General features: G+C 45.5%; 2 protein-coding genes across 11 annotated transcripts in view; one reads left to right on the top strand and one right to left on the bottom strand.

Moving 5' to 3' along the window:
- Positions 1-10907, bottom strand: part of LOC137456809 (zinc finger protein 469-like) — a 138781-nt gene extending 127874 nt beyond the window's left edge. For 3 of the 8 annotated variants that reach the window (XR_010991110.1, XM_068168435.1, XM_068168434.1), the window contains exon 1: positions 10345-10907. Coding sequence is in view for 4 of the 8 variants with exons in the window: in XM_068168435.1 (XP_068024536.1) it covers positions 10345-10848 (504 nt within the window). In the remaining 4 variants the exon portion in view is untranslated. The remainder of the gene's footprint in view (positions 1-10344) is intronic. The other 5 variants (XR_010991109.1, XR_010991108.1, XR_010991111.1 and 2 more) reach the window with 4 other exon arrangements.
- ALCAM (activated leukocyte cell adhesion molecule) overlaps positions 9824-27960 on the top strand; it is a 138232-nt gene continuing 120095 nt past the window's right edge. Inside the window, exon 1 of one of the 3 annotated variants that reach the window (XM_068168431.1) lies at positions 9824-10213. In XM_068168431.1, the coding sequence (XP_068024532.1) occupies positions 10114-10213 (100 nt within the window). In that variant the 5' untranslated portion in view covers positions 9824-10113. The remainder of the gene's footprint in view (positions 10214-27960) is intronic. The other 2 variants (XM_068168430.1, XM_068168432.1) reach the window with 2 other exon arrangements.

The following is a 27960-nucleotide window of genomic DNA, read 5'->3' as shown; positions in this document are numbered from 1 at the left end:
GGTGGAGTCACCATCAGTGGAGGTGTTTAGGAAGTAACTGGATGGGGTGCTTGGTGCCATGGTTTAGTTGATTAGATGGTGTTGGATGATAGGTTGGACTTGATGATCTCAAAGGTCTCTTCCAACCTGGTCTATTCTATTCTATTCTATTCTATTCTATTCTATTCTATTCTATTCTATTCTATTCTATTCTATTCTATTCTATTCTATTCTATTCGGTTCTGTTCTGTTCTATTCTATTCTATTCTATTCTATTCTATTCTATTCTATTCTATTCTATTCTATTCTATTCTATTCTAGTGATGGGCAGGTTACAGGTCACCTGGCTGTGGACAAGCACACAGGTAGAAACCTGCCTGTGGTCTGAGACAGACAACTGCAAGTGCAGGGTGAATGAAGAAAGAGGCACACATGTGGACTGAGAATGACAGACAACAGCAATGTAAATGAAGGGATGCAGGAGGACCATCTTCTCAATAAGAGACACAGGAGACTGTTTGACATTGGAGACTGGCAATGGCTTCAAAAAAGCTTCCTAGAAGGATCCTACCATTCTCTGCCTTTTTAAGGATGAGCTGCCCTGCACATTTTTACAGAGTATCTTTCCTGCAGTTTTTGACATATGCAAAAATCAGACTTCAGGGCCATTTAAGTTTAAAGACTTATTTCTCCAGAGAATCATGTCAATCTCATAATGCCTCATTGCTCCATTTGTAAAACAAGACTAACATTTATTCTTTCCCTTAAACCACGCTTTGCTCATCCTGCCTACTCGATGGGTAAACTCCCCGTAGCAGCTCTTCCTCACTCTTGCAGAGAAAAGCTATTTAAAGTTCATCTAGCTGGAGATGTTCTTGCTCACTGCAGGGGGATAGACAAGATGACCTTTGAGGGTCCCTTCCAGCATGATGCATTCTGTGACCCTGTAAAGGGATCCAAATCGCTTCAGACCCTTCTGATCTAATGCAACATAGAAATGATTTAATCATCATCATTGATACATAGACAATTCTCACAACCCATTTCCTATCCCTACACAGCTTCTAATATAGTGGCATAGTTCTATTGATTTGTTAATAAAAAACAATATTTGCAGCATTTGCAGGCATTGCATCTTTCTCCTCCAGGGCTGGTTTTTCCTTCCAAGGATCCAGCAAGGTGTATGTAAAGGAGATACTCCAATAATTTCCCCCCCAAATTGTGCTGCAATCCAAGCAGTCTGGACTGAAAAGCCTTTCAATAATTTACAGGTTTATCCTTGGCACAGGTATCATAGGGTCACAGAATAATTTGGGTTGGAAGGAACCTAGTTCCAGCCCTCCTGCCGTAGGCAGGGACACCTTCCATGAGACCAGACTACTCAAGGCCTTGCCCGACCTGCCCTTGAACACTTCCAGGGAGGGGGCATCGACAACCTCCCTGGACAACCTGTTCCAGCATCTCACCACCCTCACCATAAAGAATTTCTTCCTAATATCCAGTCTAAATCTCCCCTCTTCCAGCTTCAATCCATTCCCTCTTGTCCTATTACCACCAGCTAAAAGTCCTGTACCCCTTCCCCAGTTAAAGGAGAGAAAATCAAAAACTTTTTTCCAAGGATATCTGAAGGGCACCTACAGGAATGCTGGGGTCTGACTGTTCAGCAGGGCTTGTAGTGATAGGACAAACAGCAACAGTCTGAAACTAGAGCAAGGTACAGACATTAGGAAGAAGTTCTTCACAGGGACAGTGGTGAAATACTGGAACAGGCTGCCCAGAGATGCGGTTGAGGCTCCATCTTGGAGATGCTCAAGGGCAAACTAAATGGAGCTCTGGGCAGCCTGATCTAGTTGGAGGGGTCCCTGCTCACTGCAGGGGGATTGGACAAGATGACCTTTTGACCTTGGAGGGTCCTTTTCAACCCGATGTTTTGTGTGCCTCTGTGTGACTGTGTTCTTGCTTTCTCCTACGCAGACAGCAGCAGTCTGCTAGTCAGATTGAGCAATAGCCCAGGCCCTATTTCACTTCTTTCACATCTTGCCTTCCAAAACTTTCTATCAACTAGACCTAATTTCTTTCCACCCTTTCTCTCATTTTTTTTTTTGTTTTAATAGTGCACAGAACATCCACAACATGACATGATATATGACTGCTCTGAATGAGTTATCTCCACTCTCCTCCTCTTGGCTAGGTTTGAAAATGAACGATGAGCTTACTAATTACTACCAGGCAGGTGCACCTCACTGACTTGACTACCAGCCTCACTAATGAGCTTTCATCATCATTTGCTTTCATCAGCTTTCTCTAGCTAACACAAGAGCAGAATCACAGAGCTGTTGACATTGGAAGGGACCATTAGATCACCAAGCCCAACCACTCGCCTAGACCTCACAATCCCACCAGTACTGCTAAGCCACTATCACTAAACGATGCCACACAGCACCACATCCACATGCCCTCTAAAACATCTCCAGGGCTGGTGACTCCAACACCTGCCTGAGATCACTTTCTGTAAAACAAATGTTTCCTAATACCCAATCTGCATATCCCCTGGCACAGAGTGTTTTCAGTTTGGGGGTTGAGGATGGAAATTCAGGAACTCTGAGTTTTGTCTGTGGTTTTATGGTTTTTGTTTTTAATACATCTGTGAAAATCATTGAATTGTTTTGGTTAGAAAGGACCTCAAAGATCATTGAGCCCAACCATCAAGCTAACACCATTCTATTCAAACCATCATCTATTCTTCAAACCAGATGATCCGATCGACCGACTGGACAGATGGGCAGAGTCCAATGGGATGGCATTCAACAAGTCCAAGGGCCGAGTGCTGCACTTTGGCTACGGCAATCCCATGCAGAGCTACAGGCTGGGGTCAGAGTGGCTGGAGAGCTCCCAAACAGAGAGGGACCTGGGGGTGCTGATCGACAGCCACCTGAATATGAGCCAGCAGTGTGCCCAGGTGGCCAGGAGGGCCAATGGCATCCTGGCCTGCATTAGGAATAGTGTGGCCAGCAGGAGCAGGGAGGTCATTCTGCCCCTGTACTCTGCTTTGGTTAGGCTGCACCTTGAGTCCTGTGTCCAGTTCTGGGCCCCTCAGTTTAAGAAGGACATCGAAACACTTGAGCGTGTCCAGAGAAGGGCAACAAGGCTGGGGAGAGGCCTTGAACACAAGCCCTATGAGGAGAGGCTGAGGGAGCTGGGGTTGTTTAGCCTGGAGAAGAGGAGGCTCAGGGGTGACCTCATTGCCCTCTACAACTACCTGAAGGGTGGTTGTAGCCAGGAAGGGGTTGGCCTCTTCTCCCAGGCAACCAGCACCAGAACAAGGGGACACAGTCTCAAGCTGCGCCAGGGGAGGTTTAGACTCGAGGTGAGGAGGAAGTTCTTCACCAAGCGAGTCATTCGTCATTGGAATGTGCTGCCCAGGGAGGTGGTTGAGTCATCGACCCTGGAGGCGTTCAAGGGGAGATTGGACGTGGCACTTGATGCCATGGTCTAGTCATGGGGTCTGTGTTGATAGGTTGGACTCGATGATCCTCGAGGTCCTTTCCAACCTAAGTGATGCTGTGATACTGTGATACTGTGATCCTTGGAGCCCCTTCCAACTCCTCATTCTGTGATTCCTTCCTCCCATCTTTCACTCACATTTGCTGGTTTATTTTTTGTCTCAGTTGAAGGCATTTTGTACATAATGCAAGTATAATGTTAATGAATGTTTGTACAATGCAATCATTCCTTTAGTGAATTCCTTTAGTTAATACAAACAGTCCTTTAGTTAAATTATGGAAAAACCAGGTGCACTGGACATGGATAATAGGAAAATAAGCTTGTTTCAGGAGCCTAATTGCTATGCAGATGATTATAATAACAATACTAGCAGACACTGCTGATTTTTTGGTGGGTTTTTTTTTGAGTAGGATCATATTTTGAATGAAGAAATACTGGAAACATATTCTTGACATTCTTTCTCTGAAAACTGATGGGGTTTTGATATTGATTCAAAATGTTTTCATGTGCTTGGATCAGAGACAGGTCACATTTGCAGATAGCTGCAGAAACATCACTAAGCAGGCTTTCTTCCATGCTTAATCCTTGGTGTTGGATAATATAGCAATGGCTATCAGCACAAATGACATGACTCTATACTCACAGAATCATAGAATGGTCCAGGCCAGAAGGGACTTCCATAGGTCATCTAGTCCGACCTCCCAGCAGTCAGCAGGGACATCCCCAACTACACCAGGCTGCCCAGGGAAGGGACCTCAACCACCTCCCTGGGCAACCTGTTGCAGAGTTCCACTACCTTCATAGTGAAAAACTTCTTCCTGATATCCAGTCTTGATCTGCCCTTCTCTAGTCTGGAGCCATTGCCCCTCATCCTGTCACCACAGGCCCTTACAAAGAGTCTCTCCCTACCTTTCCTGCAGGATAGTGTTGGGTGATAGCTTGGACTCGATGATCTCAAAGGTCTTTTCCAACCTGGTTAATTCTATTCTATTCTATTCTATTCTATTCTATTCTATTCTATTCTATTCTATTCTATTCTATTCTATTCTCCCTTCAGGTACTGGAAGGCTGCTATTGGGTCTCCCCAGAGCCTCCTTTTCAAGCTGAACAACCCCAGCTCCCTCAGCCTGTCCTCCTAGCAGAGGTGCTCCAACCCCCTGATCATTTTTATGGCCCTCCTCTGGACCCTCTCCACCAGGTCCATGTCCTTTCTGTATTGAGGACTCCAGACCTGTATAACAGTACTCCAGGTGAGCACCAGAGCAAAGTGGCAGAATCACTTCTCTGTATCTGCTGGCAACGCTTCTTTTGATGCAGCCCAGGATGTGATTGGCCTTCAGGGTTGCAAGCTCACACTGCCTGCTCAGGTCCAGCTTCTTGCCTGTCAGCACCCCCAAATCTTCTGAATGAACACCTTGAACTTAACAGTTTGCAGCTAAAGTAACAGAACCCATTTATAGTAAGAAAAGGTTGGAGGGAGTGTTCAATAGTTGCCTCACAACTGAAGGGCAGTTGCCACAGGAAAAGGCTTCTTTCTAAATGCTGAGCTGAAAATACATGCACAGCTTCACTGACTTAACATTAACCCTCCAAGACTAAAGCTTATTCACTATTAACAACCAACTCAACTACCAGGAGTGTTGAGCAGTCCTGTATTCAACAGCATTCTCTTCCACTCTTGATGGAAATTTGCTTCCAAAGTAACTGCTTTATGCCTCTGTTGTACACAGGGAATGGTATTTCAGTTTAACAAAACCTCTGTTATGATGCACAGCCATAATTAATGGATTACACTTTTAATCCACTTTGTCACATAACTAGAAAATGTATGGTTTGACAGGATTAAGCACTTCTCAAAGATCCCTTTTTCATGATTAGTGCTTTTCAAGCAGAGTTATTTTCTACAGGTTTGGGTTGGGTTTGGGGTTTTTTTTGTTTGCCTTTTCTTTTCTTTCTTTCTTTTTTTGTTTTGTTTTGTACTAGTAAGTGTTTTAACTTCCTCAAAACAAATGTTTAGTTTGGACTTTAAAGCCAGGCAGTTGTTGCTTTCCCAACAGATCGGTGACTCACTCATACTCCCATTAGAACAGAATAGAGTAGAATAGAATAGAAATAGAAATAGAAATGGAAATGGAAATGGAAATTGAAATAGAAATAGGAATAGGGATAGGAATAGAATGGAATGGAATGGAATGGAATGGAATAGAATAGAATAGAATAGAATAGAATAGAATAGAATAGAATAGAATAGAATAGACCAGACCAGGTAGGAAGAGACCTTCGAGATCATCGTGCCCAACCTATCACCCAACACCACCTAATCAACTAATCCATGGCACCAAACACCCCATCCAGTCTCCTCCTAAACACCTCCAGTGATGGTGACTCCACCACCTCCCTGGGCAGCACATTCCAATGGGCAATCTCTCATTCTGTGAAGAATTTCTTCCTCACATCCAGGCTAAACCTCCCCTGGTACAGCTTGAAACTGTGTCCTCCTGTTCTGGTGCTGGTTGCCTGGGAGAAGAGACGAACTCCCTCCTGGCTACAACCTCCCTTCAGGTAGTGAGGACAGCAATAAGGTCTGCCCTGAGCCTCCTCTTCTCCAGGCTAAGCAACCCCAGCTCCCTCAGCCTCTCCTCACAGGGCTGTGCTCCAAACCCCTCCCCACCTTTGTTGCCCTCCTCTGGGCATTAACTTCAACGCAAAGAGGAGCATGGCCCAAGAAAATAACAGTATAGTATCATAGTATAATATCAGTCAGGGTTGGAAGGGACCACAAGGATCATCTAGTTCCAACATGGGCAGGGACACCCCACACTAGATAGTACCATAGTATAGTATCAGTCAGGGTTGGAAGGGACCACAAGGATAATCTGTAATAAAACACCCCACCCACCATATATTTTATATTCTGTCAACCCAACAGACGTTAAAAGAATTCATTATAAATCTCACAACTGAGGCCAGTTGAAATTACATAACACATAAAGTTATCTTTAATAATTATCTTGACAGCTTCTAATCACATTTAAACTCCTGCAAAGCTATCAAAACAGTGGAGTAATCTGAGCATGAGAAGTTTTCTGTTTACTCAGAAATTCAAAGAGCTCCTTCCCAGTGAAAGGTAGAAACAGCCTTGAAGACAAATGATAAAGGGGTAAGGGAAACCCTAAACAAATCACACTTCTGATCTAAGTATTACGCCCTTAATGTAATCTCCTGCGTTTCTCATATTTCATAGAGGCTTGAAACAACACAATCAGTATTGATCTGAGAGGAAAAATAGTCATCAGATAATTTTTCCTGAATACTATTTTAAGCATAAATGGTAAAATATAGGCTGTGTGAGAAGTGGCTTGAGAGCAGTCTCGAGGACAAGGACTTGAGGGCGTCCGTAGATAAAATGAATTTGCCATGAGCCAGCAATGGTCACTTGCAGCCCAAAAGGCAACTGTGTCCTGGGTGGCAACAAAAGAAGTGTGACCAGCAGGGAGGCTGGAATTAGATGATCTTTAAGGTCCCTTCCAACCCAAAACACTCTATGCAGTTATGAAAATGACTCTGTGTGTTTAGCCTGATTGAAATGTACAGCTCTTTGCACCACGCCACTGGAAATTATTTGCCACATGCACCAAGCCTTACTCATCCCCTTACTCATGACAGAAAATACACACTATTCATTATTTTGATGTAAATGAGAGAACAGTTAATCATCTGCTTTAAAAACAAGATGCTTGGGCATTACTTAATTTGCCCAACCAGCAAATCTGGGGGTTGTAGCTGTACACATTGATCTTGCCTTTGTCATATCTAACAGAAACCATACTCTAAAGGCACCAGACTTTAATCCAGAATTTAACTGGCTTCATGTACAAAACTCTTTATTAGAATAAACCTTTATTAGAATAAAACTTTATTAGAATAAAACTTTATTAGAATAAACCAAACCAGGTTGGAAGAGACCTTCAAGATCATCGTGTCCAACCCATCAACCAGTCCAACCCATGCAAACTCTCCTATGTTTGCTTGTGTTCACATCATTTTTAGAGCTTGATGTTTCCATCTTCTCACCAGCTACACCCTTACTGCCTTCAACAGGCTTGCCCATATCAATAAAGAAGGCAGGATTAGCCCCTCAATTTATTTTGGAGCTCAAGTTGTTGCCAAACCAGCACAGACTGCTAAACAACACAGCAGAAACAGAGCTTTGAGCTGGAGCTTCTCAAGGTAATTCTTGCCTCTCAAGATTTGGAGGGAGTGAGTCTCCAGGCTCTACAGACACAGAACTACAAAACATCCCTACTAATGAGTACTGATTTTAAACATGCAAGCAAAAAAAAACCCAACCAACCCACACCACTGAATGGAAAATATTCATCAGCCTCAACACCGAGACAAAAAGATTATTGATCTTAAAAGAGGCATTTTTTTTGGGTGGGGGGTGGGAAATCTGCTCAGTAATATGAACACAAAGAGTAAAGCTGCTGAGAAAACAAAGACTGACAGGGCTCTGCTGAGCAGTAAAGCTTAGAAAGTAAAATATTTTTGAAATTCATTTCCTAGCATGGCTTACACTGGGAGAAAGAAAGATAATAATAACAATAATAGCAGTAACAACAACAACATGGGAGAGCTAGAGGGTGTTTTGAACTCAAAACAATGCTTTGCAGTTCTAAAAGTGAAATGTAAGGCTTCAGTCTTAAAGGGCCACCGGTGAAACACCCTGCTTTAGACTTAAGAGTCCTAAAAGTGAAATCCCCTTTATCTGCAAGTCACAGGAAACTCAGTGGAGCACATGGGAGAGAAACCACACAAATTGTGCTGCTCTAAAGCTACTCTGCATCGTGGTGGTGTTTAAGTGTTGTTAGTCATCATGAAAAGTGTTGTGAGAATAGCAAATACATTTGTAGAACTGATTGTCTATTTCCAGGGGGTTTGGGGAAGTTCCATCTAACAGTTCATAAGGTCATAAGGGGTTCTGAGCAACCTGATAGAGTTGGGGATGTCCCTGGTGACTGCAGGGGGGTTGCACTAGATGTAAAGGTCCCTTCCAACCCAGTACATTCCATGAGTCTATGACATTGTCACATGGTGATGTTAAAGCAAGCAGTTGACACTTGGGATTTCACTACTAGAAAGTCCCTCTACAGAAAGCACACGGTGTGTATTCTTCATGTTGTCTGACATTGAGCATTAGGCTTACTTCATGTGACAGCGTATCATGAATTGAGGAACTTGCTGTGTGAGCTCATGGTGCTCACTTTCCTTTCAGAATCAGCACTTCTCACTCTGACGAGCACAGGAGGGGAAAGCACTGCATGAATCGGAATTGCCTCATGGAGGGAAGTCCCTGGAGGTGTTCAAGAAATGTACACAGGGCATCTCGGAACCCGGTGGTTCCATGGTGGTCTTAGGCTGATGGTTGGACTCAATGACTTTAAAAGTCTTTTCCAACAGAAATGATTCTCTGACTCTATGAAGCCACTGTTTCTGGGTGACATTCCTTTGGTGAGGAATCTTATTGACCTTTAGGGCAGCTGTCTTTTCCAAGTGCCCTTCAGCAAATTTCTTCATGCAACACAAAACCGTTGCAAACTTTCACTTCCCTTTACCAACCCTCTTCTAATCAAATCAGATTAATCTGATTGTTATTATCTTTTTTTTTTTCTCCTTCTGGCTAGAAATAGTAACACAGGAGAGACCATCAGCCCACTGGTCCCTTCCAACCCCTACCACTCTATGATTTTATGATTTATAGAATTGTTTGGAAAAGGCCTCTGAAGATCCTTGAGTCCAAACATCCATCTAACACCACGATGGCCATCAAACCATATCCCAAAGTGCCATGTCCACAAGTTTCTTGAACACATCCAGGATCAGAATTGGATGCAATTGTATCCAACCATTTAAATCATTGCCTGACCACTCTTTCAGTAAAGAAAATGTTCGTGGTTCTAAACACATAACCGATCTGGCACGGTCACGATTAATTCTTTTAATGACATTAATTGTTTTAAGCTCTTCATGTGCAACACTGTCAACCAGCAGGAGCCCCGCAGGCAGACCCACGCCCCAAGCATATTCCGAGGATGAGTGTGGAAGGGGAAATCCTCTTGCCCCGCTGCCGAGACCCCTCTCCGCGGCCCCTCGACGTAGCCTAACTGGTCCTGGGGCAAGCGGGGGGCCGCGTCTCCGGCTGCAGGAGCGGCCGCGTCGAGGCGGCTGACCAGGGCCGCCCGGGGGCCTTCCCCCGCCCCGGTGGGGGCGGAGGCACGGGGGGCGGGCCGGGCCAGCGCTGCTGCTGCTGCTGCTACCCGTTGCTCACAGCCCGGCTCCGCCTCTCCCGCCGCAGCTCCCAGTCCTGGAGCGCCGCTCGGCTGCCAGAAGGAAGCCGCCACCTGCTCCGGTGCGGAGTTGGTCCTCGCTGTGCGCCGAGAAGGGAGAGCAGCCGCCCCCGCTGCCCGTGCCCGGGACGTTACCGCTGCTCCCGCCGCCGGGGGAAAACTGCCGCCGCAGCCCGGCCTCGGAAGGGGAAGGAATCACAGCTCCTCTCTGCTGTGAGACGGAAGAGCCGCTGAAGGCGCGCCTCTCCGCCGCTGCCTCCCGGTCCCGCCGCGGGCAGGCGGGATGATGGAGCCCCCCGCCGCTGCCTGCGCCTCCTGCCGCCGCCACCCGCTGCCGCCGCCGCTGCTCTGCCTCCTGATCGCAGCCCTCTGCCTGCCGCCAGGTAAGCGCCCGCCCGCGACACGGAGCGAACCGTGCCGTCCCGACCGCGCCGAACTTGGTGGAGGGGAGGCCGGGGGCTGCAGGTGGCGGTGCCCGCCCGCTCTCCCTTCCCCGGAGTGCCCTGGAACCTACCGCGGGGTTATGCGCCGGGCGTCTCTCCCAGCCGTTGGTGCCCTTCGGATCCCGTTTTTTCGGCCAGCGGCGGTCCGAGCTGGTGCCGCTTCTCTCGAGGGAAAGGCACGGGCTGCCCGGGGCTGAGAGGCGGCAGTGTTCTCGCCTTCCCCCATGAGGATCGGCGGTGGGGTCCCTGCGGGGCGTTGTCAGTGGGCAGCAGGCGCTGCCCCCGCGGGAGGGCGAGCCGAGGCTCGGTGCCGCCGCTGCTCCGGTTTCACTTCTAGGCTGAGCGGCACGTCCCTGCAGCCAGCCTCTTCCAACTTTAGCCGTTTCCCGCATTTGGGCACGGCATACGAGCTGCAGGAGCCGGGAGGGGGTTGGTGGGTGCCCGGGGAGCGCCGTCGAGCACGACCCCGCCCGGCGGCCGGGGTGCGGGCAGCGGCGGTCCCCCGGGCGTGGCGGCAGCGCTGCGGGGGACTGAGGAGGCTGCTCCGCGGCTCGGGTTCGCGTGGGGAACTTCATCTCCCCGCCCCCGCCGCTGTCGAGGCGTTGGGGAAGTGGGAAGGCACGGGGAGCGCTAAATACCCTTAATTGTTGCGGGAGCCTTTTGGCCATGAGGCGTTTGTAGGTTTTTATTTTGTAAATATTGAGCGTGAAAGTGAAGTCTGGGGGAAAAGCTGTGAAGTGAAGGAGTTGTGCATTCCCCGCGGTAGAGGATGATTCTTGTAGAAAGAGCGTCAGCCTGTGGTAATAGCTTGTATTGCTTAAGAAGTGGCTTTGCCTTTCTGTGCCTGCTTTTTGCGAGAGCGAAGGGTTTGCAGAAGTGGTGGAGTTGGTGGGGTTTCGTTCCTGGCCTCCGCTTCCTCGTTATGTGCTCTTCAGTTAACCATTTACAGGCAGTAATGCAAGATAAGAACAGGCCTTTTTCACTTGATCTATTTCTGTTTATTTTGTACAAGCTCTGGTTAAGCAGAAACAGAGCTTGTAGCAGTAAGGTAAACGCTCCACACAGAGCCAAAAGCAGTTTGATGTTCGGTTAGAATACTAATAAAGCTTCCAAAAAGAACCAAAACCTATTTTGATTTCATTTAGAAGAATAACACCTCCCCCCCCCAAAAGCAACTCCCAACAGAAGCAAAAGCTATTTTGATCTCAGAAGAATAAAAATGCTCTAAACAGACCCAAAATCAATTTTGATTTCAGTTAGAATGGTAAAAAAAAAGCTCCAAGCAGACCTAAAAGCCATTCTGGTTTTTTGAATGGTAAAAAAGCTCCAGATAGACCCCAAATCAATATTGGAACCATAAGCAACATGTTAGGCTTTTGTTTTGGCAAATGGAGTGGGTGATCACTGTAGGACATGAAAAATACCAGTCTTGGTGTCAGAGCTTACAGAGAGTACTGGTGTCTGTGGTGTTCAGGAGTGTTCAGGGAAGATGGTTCATTTAATGAAGTCTCCATGCCATGTGGATTATCCAGAGAAAGAAGCCCCTCAGCTGCTAAGAAACCAGACTGAGCCCCCGTGGTGAGATTTATCCTAGGCGGTAGGGAATGATCTCGTAGATGGTGTGACATTTTCCCACTGGAGGAAACATGGAGTCATAAAATATTTTATCCTCAAAGGTTGTGTTGATGGAGGTGTATAAAAAGATGAGGGTTGATCATCTGTGGTCTCAGAATGTTGGAGGTAAAAACCAGCAACGGAGTTCTTTGTGCTCTTCGTTTCTTTTTGCCGCCTTCAGGAGAAACTCAGGCTGTGTAAGCCAATATGGGGAGAAACCAGCCCTACTTCAGCTTAGAAACTTTCCCTACAGTGCTGGAAATGCCTGGAAAGCCTAACAGAAGGCTTAAGCCTCTAGTTCTGTTTGTTCTGAGGAGTAGTAAAATATACTTAAATGTGAAAATCTATATTTTTAGATACTATTATTAGTCTTACTGTCTTGATGTGATGATAGACTTCACATTCCTCGCTCCTTACTCTCTCAGCTATTTTAGATGATAGTCAACTGCCCAGGTTTGCATTGGGAAAGCAATAGATCAGCTATAAAAAGCATATTAGAAGTTATATATATCTTCATTTATGTATGTATGTAAAGGTGTATGCATATATATGTATACATTTGTTTTTATAGAGAGATCTATTTTTTATGTGTATATATAATAGAAAGAGGGAAAGATATACAAGATCTCTCCAGCAGTATTCAAGCTGACTAAGGACTGTGATGAGAAATTTTGAGGTTCTTGTTTTCACAGAAGAAAATACCTGGGAATATACCTCATAAAATAAGGGGAGGGAGGATGGGGGAGGGAGGATGGGGGAGGTGGGGGGGAAGAATCTAAGTCTACAGTTGATACTGACAGACTAACTTTTAGGTCAGCCTAGAAGAGAACACCAGTTAAAATCCCATGCTTTTCCAGAGGAAATGACTGTATTTGAAAAGGAAGTCAGCTAACCATGACCTTTGTAAAGCTTCTGTTCTTCCCCCCCCTTAACTTTCTGATGATTTGTGACTACAAAGCTCAGAGTCTCTCGTAATGTGTTTTATTACTAACGACTTGTTACGCGTTGTGGAAAGGGGGCGAGACTAGAGTGTGTAGTTTTCTCATTCATATGAGACTGTATTCACACTCCTGACTATACTGGTGTGTGGCTTTTTTTTCCTCTCCTGGTCTATCTGGTGTGACAGCGATGTGGGGAAGCTGATTTTCTGTCTTGAGATCTGAAATTGACGTGGGTTTTCTGCAACTGAAGGCAGGAAGCGTCTGCTCCACCTATGGATGTTTCAATATGTTCTGTGCCTGTGGTCCAATAGGTAGCAAAGTTTAAGCGACCTCTGAGTTGTTAATCCCTTTGGTTTGGGGTTGGTTTGTTTGTTTTGGTGTGAACACGCTAGAAAAGCCTCTCAACATAAATATTTTTGTTTCTTCGTGTGCTGTCCCCTCCTCTGTTGGGTTTCTCATAAGGCAGAGGGCAGCAACAGAAATCCTTCAGGCCTGTAAATCTGTTGGCATTTCAGCCCATTGATTTTTACTGGAGAAGATATATGTTGTTATGTTCATGAAATAAATATCTCTGTCCTAAGTCGTATTTATTTCCAAGATGTCTTATTTCCACTTCCTAGCCGGTGTAAGACTTCCTTGCAGTACCATCCCTTCTCCTTCTTTAAAATAATCCGAGATGCTAATGTGCAGTCCCAGGGTAAACAATTCTAGATTCTTTGCAGCAGGAGTTGAGCTATTTGTCTTATTTCCAGCAGGAAATTTTGGGGAAGAGAATCTCTAAATATTTATGCAAGGTGAAGCATGAAGGGGAAACTAAAGCAGGCAGCATGAAGTGTTCTACGTAATGCAGATGACAGAATCTCAGGATGCATCAGGTTGGAAGAGACCTTCAAAGGTCACCTTGTCCAACCCCCAATTAGTGAGCAGGGAAGCCTCCAACTGGAGCAGGCTGCCCAGAACCTCACCATGTTTGACCTTGAATGTCTCCAGGGATGAGGCTTCAACCACCCCTCAGGGCAGCCAGTTCCAGTATTTCACCACTCTCATTGTCAGGAACTTTCTCCTAATGTCCAATCTAAATGTACCCAGCTCCAGTTTCAAACCATTCCCCCTTGTATTATCACTACAAGGCCTTTCTAAACAGTCCCTCCCCAGCCTTCCTGTAAATCCCCTTCAGATACTGAAATGCTGCTGTAAGGCCTTCTGGCATCTCCTCCAGGCTGAGCAACTCTTTCAGCCTGCCCTTGTGGGATAGGTGTGCCAGTTTTTATCTTCTTTGTGGCTCCCATCTGGACCTGCTCCATCAGGTCCCTGCCCATCTTGTGCTGGGGTCTCTCATGGTGGATCAGGAAAAACCTTTTCTGTTTTCTTACCAATATCCTACTTCTGTAGTGTCATTTACAGCCTTATGCTAAGTGTTCACTGCAGAGTTGGAGGATGTCATGTCTGCTAAGGTACGGTGCAGAAGGACCTCATAAAAAGCTATCACTGTTCCAGTGGCAAAGCTTTAACGTGTTGGCTGGGCACACCACATCACACCACCATAGCCTTTTCTGTGGTTTCTAACAGCACTTTCTGGACAGCAGTATTTTTGTTAGGGTGGTTTTGGACTTGTTGAGCACGTCAAAAGAACAGGAAACTGGTTATGAAGGAATCAGAGCAACCTGTTTATACTTCGAGCTTATTCACAGTTCAGTGAGTGAATGTGCTAATTTTGTAGGAGCTGTAATTTGTGTAATTGGATTTCCTAACACCAGGTGATCAATACTCAGTTTGCCCTATATGTGACCTGCACTGCATGGCCATAAGCATGATGGTTACTGATAAGCTGGCTCAGGGTCCAGTCTGCAGTGCTTTTCTAATGCTGTTTCTTTTTCATATGTTTAATCATTTTTTTACCAGACTGTCATACTGATTGTGGAAACTGGTTTTGACACATTCCTAATAGTCTGGGGTGTGGGGTTTGTTTGTTTTGGGGTTGGTTTGGGTTTTCTTCTTTAGTTCTGCAAACTGGTACAGGGGCCAGACTTCACAGATTGGTTTTTGAGAGCTACTACCATATCTGAAAAGGGTTATCATAGATTCATAGACTGGTTTGGCTTATAAGGGACCTTGGAGGCCATCTAGTTCCAACCCCCATGCCATGGGCAGGGACAACTTCCACTAGACCAGGTTGCTTAAGGCTTCATCCAACCTGGCCTTGAACACCTCCATGGGGGGGCCATCCACAGCCTCCCTGGGCAGCCTGTTCCAGTATCTCACTACCCTCAATGTAAAGAATCTGCTCCTAACATCCAGGCTAAATCTCCTCTCTTCCAGCTCAAACCCATTCTCCTTCATCCTGTGACTACAAGCCTTTGTAAAAAGTCCCTCCCCAGCTCTCCTGTAGCCCCCTTCAGGTGTACTCACAGTATACTCAGGTATACTCTCCTTGAGTACTGTGTCCAGTTCTGGGCCCCTCAGTTTAAGAAGGACATCGAAACACTTGAACATGTCCAGAGAAGGACAGCAAGGCTGGGGAGAGGCCTTGAGCACAGCCCTGTGAGGAGAGGCTGAGGGAGCTGGGGTTGCTTAGCCTGGAGAAGAGGAGGCTCAGGGTAGACCTCATTGCCCTCTACAACTGCCTGAAAGGTGGTGTAGCCAGGAAGGGGTTGGTCTCTTCTCCCAGGCAACCAGCACCAGAACAAGAGGACACAGTCTCAAGCTGTGCCACGGGAGGTTAAGACTCGAGATGAGGAGAAAGTTCTTCACCGAGAGAGTTGTCATTGGAACGGGTTGCCCAGGGAGGTGGTTGAGTCACCGTCCCTGGAGGTGTTCAAGAGGAGATTGGATGTGGCACTTGGTGCCATGGTTTAGTCATGAGGTCTGTGGTGACAGGTTGGTCTCGATGATCCTCAAGGTCTCTTCCAACCTTAGTGATACTGTGATACTGTATTGGAAGGCTAAGGTCTCCCTGGAGCTTTCTCTTCTCCAGGCTGAAAAGACCCAACTCCCTCAGCTCATCCCCATAGGGGAGGTGCTCCAGCCCTCTGATCATCTTCATGGCCTCCTCTGAACCCTCTCCAACAGCTCGACGTCATTCTTGTTTTGGGGGGGGGCCCAGAACGGGCCACACTACTCCGGGTGGGAGTACTTTAGCTCCTCAGTTCAGTGCTGCTTAATACCTCTGGAGTGTCTAGCGTGCAGGTTTCCCCCCCTGATAATACAATAACTTTTTTTATTAGAAAATGCATGTAAACCTCAGGGCCACTCTTGTAGGGAATTGAAGACCTGTTGCAGTGTGCTGATTTCTCTCAAGTTCTTCTGCTTTCAAGAGAAATGGTTACGCTTCCATGCACCACTGCCCATATGAGAGACTCTTCAAGAACTGCAAATGCTGTAGGGTGATAATTAAAATTTGACTTGAGCAGAATGTGAGATTTTTTTTTTCCCTAGGAAAGAAAAAAAAACCCAAACCCCTGAATATTACCAATTCCCCTTGATTTGAAATTGTTGAGTGTTATCTTCCCTGAAGATAAGGCTTTGACCTACATGTTCTTTATCTTGGTATCTTCCCTTTAATAAGGACAGGATGAATATTAAAAGAGGCTGCACATTCCTGTCCTTAAAATATGCTTGAAAATGATTCTCATCTTTCAGAGAGGAGCCTGCAGTACAGCTGGTATGCTGGCAATCCACTACTGGCAGCAGTCAGATCAAATTTCTTCCCTATTTTTCCTCCCCTCCCCTTCTTTTCTCTTCTGGTTTTGTTTTGTTTTTCTTCTTTCCTAATGTTTTATTGAAGGTGGCTTGAATCGCACTTGATCCTACACCAGTGGATGTTAATCTGCTGCTCCAAAGAGGCAGCACTTTTGAGCAATATCTGCCTAGTTTAAGATTAAATTGCTTTTCTTATCATGCATATAGGTCTCCAGAAAGGCAAATAAATATTTACTTATTAAACCAGCTGCTGCTTCCACTGAACTGGTATTTTTGTTGTTGATAAGAAACAGGCCTCTTCTGGGAGGTGAAAAAGGGGGAGGAAAAAAAGGGACAAAGTGATAAAACATTGGAGAGAGTGCCTGCAGCATCAGGGTATGAATTTTAGAGGTTATCAGGGGTTAGAACAGTTCTGTAACGTTTGGTTAGAAAGCATTTGAAGTGCTTTCAATAGTCATGGAAATACTAAGCTGCTTCCTTGATAACAAGGAAAAAGTGTGTTTAGTGATTTAATGAGTGTTCCAGCAGTCTGTGTGTCTGTATCTTCTGTTTTCAATTAAGCTGTACTCTGTACAGTTAACCCTGTATTGTAAAGGAAATCATTAAATGCTTGAACTTCATTCATGTGTTGCATTTTTGTGCTGTGGTAGCCCACTCTGTGGCACCTCCTGGCATCCTTACAGGTGGGTCTTGGACACAGAATCACAGAGGGGTAGGGCTTGGAAGGGACCTCTGAAGATCATCAAGTCCAACCCCCCTGCCAAAGCAGGGTCACCTAAAGCAGACCACATGGGAACACATCCAGGTGGGCCTGGAGAGCCTCCATAGACAGAGGCTCCACCACCTCTTTGGGCAGCCTGTTTTGATGCTTTGCCACCCTAAAAGAAGTTCCTTCTCATGTTTAGATGGAACTTCTCAGAGGTCTCTTCCAACCTGGTTAATTTCTGCTCCACTCTGTTCTACTCCACTCTGTTCTCATGTTTAGATATAACTTCTCATGCACCAATTTATGTCCATTACCTCTTGTCCTATCACTGGGGACCACTGAGAAGAGCCTGGCCCTCTCTTCCTAGCACCCACCTCTTAGATATTTGTAAGTGTTAATAAGATCTCCATTCAGCTTCCTCTTCTCCAAGCCCCAGCTCTCTGAGCTTTTTCTCATATAACAGATGTTCCAGCCCCCTGCAGTTTTGCTCCTGAGGGAAGGCACTCAAACAGCATAGTTTAAACTTCTCCTCAGGTGTCATGGACAGTCCAAGTCCCCAGGGCTGAAGCCCTGGCAATGTGGGTGATGTTTTAGGTGTTGAGAAGCTCTGTGTAGTGGCACTTGGTGCCGTGGTCTAGTCATGAGGTCTGCGGTGACAGGTTGGACTCGATCTTTGAGGTCTCTTCCAACCTTAGTGATACTGTGGTACTGTCCTCTTCCCTTGGTTCTCTGTTTCATACAGTGTATCCTGGTAGGTGCATCCCAGCCATCTGGACTGGAAAGTTTTGTGTTTTCTTTTTTCTCACAGAGCTTTGATTGTGACCGGAGTTGGCGTATTTCAAACTTGAAGAGATACTGGCAGCTAATTCAATAGAGGGAGCTCTGCTACCTTCCTGTTAGGAGCAGCACGTCCCTGCTTTTCCCCCAGACCTCTGACTTCAGCTTGGAAGTTGCATTAAAAAAAATCTTTGTTTCTTCACAGTGTTTTTGTGGTGCCAGGCTTTGTTTCTGAAAGCATCTTACTTTCATCGCAGGCTTCCGGTTGCACGGAGGAGAGGGACAAATCCAAATCACACAATGGGCAAGCTCAAAAAGATGACTCGGAGACGCTTCCCTTTTTGCTGCAAGGCATTGTGTGTGTTTTAAGTGGATACATTACAGAATTGGGGTTTCAAATGACCTTGCCTTGTCTGGGGGGCACTTCATGGAGAAACTAAAAAGAGTTATGGTAAAGAAGAGGGGACTTTTAAAAGATGAAATGGACCGAGAGTGATGTTGCATGAAACAGGGTACAAACAGGATAGACTGAGGTGAGAGGAAGCTAGAACACCTCCAGTAAGATGTGTTGAATTGGAACTTAATGAAAGAATCCTTTGTTAAATAAAGTTCTTCTAGGATCATAAAGGGAAAGTGGAATACTTAGGGCTGTTCTGCCAGCAGTCTGCATTCTGGGCTATGCAAAAGAAAGCCAGCTTTGGTATATCTGGAGTCAGAGTGGCTGAGAGCAGCCAGGCAGAGAGGGACCTGGTGGTGCTGATCGATGGTAGGCTGAACATGAGCCTGCAGTGTGCCCAGGCAGCCAAGAGGGCCAATGGCATCCTGGCCTGCATCAGGAAGAGTGTGGCCAGCAGGAGCAGGGAGGTCATTCTGCCCCTGTACACTGCACTGGTTAGGCTGCACCTCGAGTCCTGTGTCCAGTTCTGGGCCCCTCGGTTTAGGAAGGAGGTTGAGCTGCTGGAACGAGTCCAGAGAAGGGCAATGAAGTTGGTGAGGGGTTTGGAGCACAGCCCTGTGAGGAGAGGCTGAGGGAGCTGGGGGTTGCTTAGCCTGGGGAAGAGGAGGCTCAGGGGAGACCTTATTGCTCTCTGCAACTACCTGAAGGGAGGTTGTAGACAGGCAGAGGTTGGTCTCTTCTCCCAGGCAGGCAGCACCAGAACAAGAGGACACAGTCTCAGGCTGCGCCAGGGGAGGTTTAGGCTGGATGTTAGGAAGAAGTTCTACACAGAGAGAGTGATTGCCCATTGGAATGTGCTGCCCAGGGAGGTGGTGGAGTCACCATCATTGGAGGTGTTCAGGAGGAGACTTGATGGGGTGCTTGGTGCCATGGTTTAGTTGATTAGGTGGTGTTGGATTGGTTGATGGGTTGGACACAATGATCTTGAAGGTCTCTTCCAACCTGGTCGGGTCTGGTCTATTCTCTATTCTATTCTCTGGTGTGATTTTAACCATGCCTCTAATACAAACCCAGGTGCATGCAGAAAGCTGATAAGTCTCCTGCAAACCTAGATCTTTATCTTTTTATCCAATCTTTTACTTTTTCTTCTAAAAACCATTTCTCATGAGAATATTTTGAAACTAATCATGAAGCCCCTTCAAAAAAATGAAAAATTCCTTTCAATCAAATTTGTAGTGGACTCAGTGTTATTCTTTATCTGCTGAGTCCTGCAGCAGTGGCAGTTAGCATCAGACTTGATGCACAAGTTGCATGTTTTTTTCCCACAGAATCACAGGACAGTGGGGATTGGAAAGGATCTCTGGAGATCATTTAATTTAACTCCCCTCCTAAAGCAGGTTTACCTACATCAGGTTGCACAGGGTCACAGTGTCCAGGTTGGTTTGGAAAGTCTCCAGGGAAGGAGAGTCTACAACCTCTCTGGGTAGTCTGGTCCAGGGTGACCTCAAAGGGAAGAATTTTTCCTTATGTTTAGGAAGACTCTCAGCTTTTCTGCTGCCAATGAGATGAGCTCAGGCATATATTTTCCTGCTCTGTTTCTTGATTTCCCAGTGTATATAATGGAGACTAATAGATTTGCTTCTCCTTTGTCTCCCTACCAACACACCTGCTTGCTCCACAAGTACAACATTGCACTCAAATGTATCTCCCCAGTGAACACCACAAAGATAATAACTTAGGGCAGTTTTGCTGTTTGCTGTACTGAAGTCCAAGCCTACTGCTTAATTCCAGACCTGATGAGGGGCTTCTGTTCTTGAGATCTCAACCATGTTGTCCAGCTGCATGTGCTGGTCTCATAAAAAACATTCCTCTCTCTGGTGAGCTTTGCCTCCTCATTAAAATGCTTTGGGACAAGCTGTTGAGGAATGCTTAGAATCATAGACTTACTGAGGTTGGAAGAGACCTTTGAGATCATCAAGTCCAACCACTAAGCTAGAGCTCACGATCCCACCACTACTGCCAAGCCACTACCACTAAACCACATCCCTCAGCACCACATCCATGTGTCTTTGAAATCCCTCCAGGGATGGTGACTTCACCACCTCCCTTGGCAACCTGTTTCCTAAGGTTTCAGCTTTCCTAGAGAAAATAACCATGCTTAAAAGGTAACAAAATAGATGTAGCTTGTGTGCAGCTAAACGTGGCATTTTTGTTTGACTGACATATTTCAGGCTTTTGGTGTGGTTTGGTTTGGTTTTGGCTTTTTTTTTAATGGGAGTTTTTGTGTTTTCTTCAGAGAGCAGAACAACTTATTCCTCAAAACCCATGAGCTGAGTGAGTTTATCATGCTGGCCAGGAAGAATTGCTGAGGCTTGTATTTTAGAAAGAGAAGAGGGCTGGTGCAGTTTATCTGCAGGGTGAAATGGTACATGCTCACATTAAGCTGTGGAACCTGGGTAGCTTACAAAGAAGGTTTGAACTGGGCTTGAAAATGTATAGCTGATTGCAAGGGTGAGGTTTTAACACATAGGGGTTTTAACTACAAGTTTTCTACTCTCCTGTTAGGTTCACAGAACCACAGAATAGTTGTGGTTGGAAGAGACCTTCAGAGGTCTAATCCAAACTGTGCTGCTCAAGGATGACCTAAAGCCAGTTGCACAGAGCTGTATCCAGTGGGGATATTTCCAAGAATGGAGACACCAAAACCTCTCAGGGCAACCTATTCCAGTGTTTGATTATCCTGATAGTGGGGGGGGGAAAAGAAAGTTTTCCTTATGTTCAAATGGAGTTTCTAGTATATTGATTTGTGCCTGTTGCTTTGCTTGCTTTCACTGTCCTCACCACTGAGAAGAATCTGAGACTCTCAATCTGTCTTCTTTACACACCCCCAGCAGATGTTTAAGACCTTTTAAAAGGGCTTGTTCTTGTTGTGATAGGATGAGAGGGAATGAATTGAAGCTTCAGGAGGGTTTTAGGAAGAAATTATTTATGGTGAGACACTAGAACAGGTTGCCCAGGAAGGTTGAGGATGCCCCCTCCCCAGAGGGGTTCAAGGCTAGGTTAGATGAGGCCTTGAGCCACCTGGTCTACTGGAAGGTGTCCTGAACTGTGGCAGGGGAGTTGGAACTAGATGATCTTTCAGATCCCTTCCAACCCAGACCATTCTATGAATTTTGGCATGGAATTTTTGTTTCATGAAATATGGAAACCAGCATGGATGTAGCAAAGAGAGTTTTGTGACTCCTCTGGATAAAACCATGGTTGTTGCCTTGTTCTAGGTGTTTTGGAGAGCAGAGATGAACTTAATGGCCTTTACCTACATGGAAAATAAGAGGAATGATGCAGCTTAGAATAATTAGGCAGGATTTGGGGAACTTTCAGTGTAGCATGTAACTTCAGAAGAGAGAAGGATTCTGAATAGATCTCTTCATTCTTGCTACTGTACATCAAGCTCTTTAACAAGTGCTTGCACAGAGGGAGTGATAAGGGTAAGTAATATCTTCAACTACATTCATTGACACAGCAGAATGGGATTTGCTTTCTCAGATTGGGGAAGTTGGAAGTTTTCTGGCACTGCCAGCAAAGGGATGTGCTGACAAACTGGTGACATGAATCAAGAAAACATTTGCATATTAAACTTGACAGCTCGAAACGGTAGCAAGGGGAAATGCTCCTTCCAACTTTTAACACATGGCTGGAGGTTTCTGTTACGTTTGTTTGATGTTATTCCTCAGTTCTCAAGCTGCTGCACAATTGGCTGCTAATCTTGAACCCTGCCTATGCATAGAATCAGTGAGGAAGTCAATATTGTGCATGTCCCACCAGCTTCTGGTTTATGTCAGTTGAGTTTTTTACTATTAGGATAGAATAGGATAGAATAGACCAGGTTGGAAGAGACCTTCAAGATCATCGCGTCCAACCCACCAACCAATCCAACCCACCTAAACAACTAACCCATGGCACCAAGAACCCCATCAAGTCTCCTCCTGAACACCTCCAATGATTGTTGCAGCACAGACAAGAACTCTTAGTAATGCATAACTTACTGGGCAGACAGTTCATTGAATCATGGAATGGATTGGATTGGACGGGACCTTAAAGATCATCTCATTCCAAACCCCTGCCATGGGCAGGGAAATCTACCAGGTTGCTTAAGGACCTGTCCAACCTGGTGTTGAACACCTCCAGGGAGGGGGCATCCACAGCCTCCCTGAGCAACCTGTTCAGTGTCTCACTACCTTCACTGTGAAGAATTTCTTCCTCATATCCAGTCCAAATCTCCCCTCTTCCAGCTTCAAACCATTCCCCATCATCCTATCCCTGCAAGCCCTTGTAAAATGTCCTTCTGCAGTTTTCTTCTAGGCCCCCTTCAGTTCTATGGCTTGAAGCAACCCCTTGTATGTAAGCAAATAATGAGAGTGACTTTGCATTTCTGTGTATACACTTTGCATTTTGGTTGCCAATACACATGCAGTTGTTGGTTACATTTTGTAGAACCTCCAGAAAATGTCTTTGCTCTAGTAGTTTCAGCTCTTAGCATGGCTTCTGTAACAGGACTTTGCCTGTCAGTGTTTCATGGTTTAGTTTATCCTTGCTCACTACACAACTGTAGTGGTAGGACTAGGGGGAATGGAATGAAGCTGGAGGTGGGGAGATTCAGGCTGGATGTGAGGAGGAAGTTCTTCCCCATGAGAGTGGTGAAGCCCTGGAATGGGTTGTCCAGGGAGGTGGTTGGGGCCCTGTCCCTGGAGGTGTTTAAGCCCAGGCTGGATGAGGCTCTGGCCAGGCTGATCTAGTGTGGGGTGTCCCTGCCCATGGCAGGGGGCTTGGAACTAGATGATCCTTGTGGTCCCTTCCAACCCTGACTGATACTATGATACTATGACTGTTGAAGGATGCAAGAGGTTCTGTCTTAGCTTTGAATTTTAAATCCTTAGTATGACCTTTACCCTAAAAGTGAAATGTGTGCTGCTCTACAGCAGCAGATTCCTCTGTGTCCATGTGAGTCTCTGGTGAAGAGCAGGGCTTCTGACAGTTCATCTGCAGGTTGATAAAGGTCAGGTTCTGGTATTCTGTCCAGACTCAGTTGTGTCTGCAGGTCATTTCTTGTAATTTCTTATCAGTTTCCTAAGTAGCCTGCAGTGTTAAATCCAAAAGTTCTGCACAGCTTCAAGGGGTGACAGGGGGAGGATTCTAACTTTTGAGATAGTGGAAAATGAGTGATGTGCTGCAAAGATGATAACCATGGATGTAGGAAAGGCAGGATAGCCAGGTTTTAGTTCAGATTCACAGCATTTATTTGGCATCACCTCTGCATTTTAACATAGATTATACCCACTTCATTAGAAAGGCAGTTCTTCATCTCAAAAGAATCTCCAGGATCAGGGGAGACAAACTGTCTGTCCCAGGTATCAAAGTTGTAGCATCATAGACTGTCATACAAAATTTGTGATTTCATTGATGTTCTATCAGAGGACCATTCAGAGATGTATTGTCTGCCTGAGAGCCAGGGGGGTGGAAAGAGGTAGAATGAGGGTTGGGCTTTATCACAGGTCTTAGAATTGTTTTGGTTGAAAAGACCCCTAAGATCATCAAGTCCAACCATCAACCTAACGCCATCATTGCCGCTAAACCCTGTCCCCAAATGTCATGTCCACACATTTCTTGAGCATCTCCAAAGACAGTGACTCCACAGCCTCCATGGGCAGCCTGTTGCAGTGCCTTTCCGCTCTGGCAGGAGAGAAACTTTTTCTCATATTCAGCCTAAACCACCCCTGGTACAATTTCAGGCCATGGGAGTGGGGATGTAGCTGTATGTTGTGGCGTGCTGGCAGCATTATGCTCTGCAGAGCCTTCTGTCATTGTCCCCCAGGTGGGGATGTAGGGCACCACTACAGCCATGACAGCATGGCTTGGAGAGGGCAACTTGGGAGTTACTCTTGAGCATGCAGATTGAGAGCTGGAGGTCAGAAACTCTTGTCCGTGGTGGCCACTTCCTTTCCCTCTATAGAAGGGGGAAGGAAGGGTCTGCATTCCTGTCAAGCATGAGAAGTTCTGTCCTTTTGTTGGGGACAGGCTTACCCTCTGAGCTGCTGCAGAGAGGTACCTGCTGCTTTTAGGGGAATCCCATATGAATCCTCTGAACAGTATGCAGAGTACTCTGTAAGTCACTTATTAACAATGTCCCTCTGCAAGTACCACCTGTGATAAGGAAGTGAATTGGTGTGCAGATTCACAGTGATGAAGCTAATGCTGTTCTGCCCTTTTTTGTTGTTTTGGGAGGGGAATCTAATCATAGATGTTTTATCTAACAGTGCATCTTTACAACTACCTTCTTTCTCTCTATCTATGAAGAATTGACTAAAATTACCCCAAAATAAATGATATTAGAATTATAGAATTGCTTGGGTTGGAAAAGACCTCTGAGGTCATCCACCCCAACCATCAACCTAAGATCATCATTAAACCCATTTCCCAAGTCCACATGTTCCTTGGACACCTCCAGGGATGGTGACTCTGGGAAAGAGATGCAGAAATAGAATAGTGAAATTCTTACCCACTGAGAAGTTAAAAACATTCTTTTAGCATGTGGTGTTTAAGGGGGAAAAAAATAAGTGTTTAAAGCAAACAAAACTGCATAATAGAGGTTGTTTTGATTTATAAAGTGAAGAAGTTGCACATCAGAAGATACATGGGAATATTTCAGGCAGGATAATAGGCAATGCTTTTTTTTTGCTAGCCTATTGTGTGCTAAACTTCACTGTGTTTCACTGAGTAAGTGTGTCTCTGATCTGTAGGTTTCAAGAGCCAAGGCTTTAGAGGTGACAACAATTAAGGAAAGCTGGGGTATTTAGAATTACAAGAGCAGAGCAGCACTCTGAATCTTTGACAGGGTTTATTAATCTGAAAAGGAAGATGGATTGGTTTTATACTTAAAACTTTAGTTTTCTCCACTGCTCTATAAGCAAATGTTTCTGACTGGAGCACGTATGGAATAGCTGAAAGAGAAGCTTGCTGTCAAGAACTGATGATCAAGCCAAAGACATGGATCAGCATTTCTGCAGGGAGTGGCAGACAAAAAGCAAATAGCTCATTTCTTGCATGTTAAACCATGTATGTTTCTAAAGCCTGCTGAAAGACACAAGATGGCAGAATCTCAGAACAGGGTCATTGCAACAGAGACCAGGACGGATAAAATATCATTGGGAATGCCTCTTGAAGGATGCTGCCCTGACAAGATGGCTTGAGTTGGAAGGAATCTGAAAGAGCATCTAGTTCCAAACCCCCTGCCATGGACAGGGACACCTTCCACTAGACCAGGTTGCTCAAAGCCTCCTCCAGCCTGGTATTTAGCACTTCCAGGGATGAGGAGTCTACAGATTCTCTGGGCAGCCTGTTCCAGTGTCTCATCACTCTCATAGTAAAGATCTTCTTCCTAATGTCTGCACTAAATCTACCCTGCTCATGCTAAGACTCTCTTTTGAAGAGTAAAAAAAAAGTCCCTTACTGTTTTCTCCTACTGTTCTCTCCTTGTAAGAGGGTTGGTATATGAAGATGATGTGTCAGGGAAAGAGTGTCCTGGGTTAAGTGTAATCACTGGGTGACCTGAATCATAATTGCTTTGTTTGGGAAAAGACCTCTAAGATCATGGAGTCCAACCATCAACCTAACACCACCATGGCCATTAAACCATGTCCCAAAGTGCCATATCCACACATTTCTTGAACACCTCATTACCATATTAGACTGCAGTAGTTGGCAGATACTATAACCTTACAACAGCAACTCTGCCAAGTCACACAATTCAGAAATTAAGGTAACACAATAGTTTTGGGCCATGACCCAGCAGGTGTTTCAATACCTAGCTTCAAAATTATTCAAGTATTACATTATTCCAGAGAAGGACCACAGGAATGATCAGAGGACTGGCAGACCTGCCATATGAGGAAAGGCTGAGAGAGCTGGGTTTGTTCAGCCTTGAGAAGAGAAGGCTTAGAGGAGACCTTGTTACCAGGGACCAATACATCAAGGGTGGCTACCAGAAGGATGAAGACTCCCTTATTACAAGGGATCATAATGGAACTTATTACAAGGGATCATAATGGAAAAGACAAGGGCTGATGGGGACAAGTTACTCCTGGAGAGATTCTGGTTGGACTCCAGGAGAAAATGTTTCCCCATGAGAACAGTTAGACATTGGAATCATCTCCAAGGGAAGCAGTGGAGTCCCCTCCATTGGAGAGTTTGAAGGCTCAGCTTGACAGGGTGCTGGTTCTGTCTCATTCCAACTCTACTATTGCCTAGAAAGGTTGGACCAGATGCTCCCTGAGGTGCCTTTCAATATGGCATTCTATCAGGTATTGAAATACTCTCCTCTTGTGAGACTCCACCTGGAGTATTGTGTCCAGGTGCTTCCAGCACAAGAACCACATTCAATTGTCTGAGTGGTCCAGAGGGAGACCACAAAGATGATCACAGGGAACAGGCTGAGAGAGTTAGGATTATTCAGCATGGAGAAGAGAGGGCTCCAGGGAGACCTTATAGCAGCCTGCCAGTACCGGAAAGAGGTCTGCAAGAAAACTGGGGAGGGAGTTTTTACAAGGGCTTGTGAGTTACAGGATGAGAGGGAATTGATTCAAGCTGGAAGAAGGGAGATTTAGACAGGATATTAGAAAGAAATTCCTTAGAGTGAGGGTGTTGAGACACTGGAACAGGTTGCCCAGGGAGGTTGTAGATGCTCTCTCCCTGGAAGTGTTCAAGGCCAGGTTGGAGGAGGCTTTGAGCAACCTGATCTACTGGGATGTGTCTCTACCCATGTCAGGGGGGTTGGAACTAGATATCTTCAAGGTCCCTTTCAACCCAAAGTATTCTATGATTCTGTAGTCTTAAGTACCTGATTTCCAGGATGGAAGTTGCAGTCCTGGGTGGAGACACAGTGAGTTATAAGTGATGGGCTAGAGGCTGTTAGCATGCTAGGTGCTGTCTGTGAGTTGTAGCATCTTTCTGCTCCTTAAAGAGGCTGTCTGCCTAGCTCAGCTTGCAGAGAAATGGCTTGGGTAGGGGATTGATGTAGCTCAGTCTTCCTGAGGATGCTGCAAGTTCACCTCTTCAGCTGACTTTTTAAGCCTCAATTTTTTTACACTGCATACACCCGATGTTTTTTGTACATAAACTATATTCTCTGAGAAAGGCTGTGTATCTCTCTTTTTCTGCCTGTCAGCAGGGAATATGCAGCTTACTAAGCTTTCCTGAGTCTAATTTTAAATGGAGAAAATGCTTCTGTACAAATTGAGATTATCTCATCACAATGTTTTTATGATTGTTAATTAAAATATGAGGAAATCCTTCAGAGGAGATTTGCAGTTTTGAGGCTTTGATGAGACTTAACAGGAGAGATCTATTTTTATAGTTATGCCTTCTTATTAGTTCTTGAGATGAGGATATGTTTAAATCTGTGGCTATCAAATCCTGTGATGATTGCTTGTTTATTTTGCACTGCAGACTAATTTGGTTATGGTCTCATTCATGTGTTTGTGTGCCACTTTGCAAGGAG

Source organism: Melanerpes formicivorus, unplaced genomic scaffold (assembly GCF_026170545.1).
Source record: "Melanerpes formicivorus ecotype bairdi unplaced genomic scaffold, bMelFor1.0.p_v2 SCAF_138, whole genome shotgun sequence".
In the NCBI taxonomy this organism is placed as follows: Eukaryota; Metazoa; Chordata; class Aves; order Piciformes; family Picidae; genus Melanerpes; species Melanerpes formicivorus.
The sequence above is the reverse complement of the archived record's forward strand: the minus strand, read 5'-3'. Positions and strand labels throughout refer to the sequence as shown.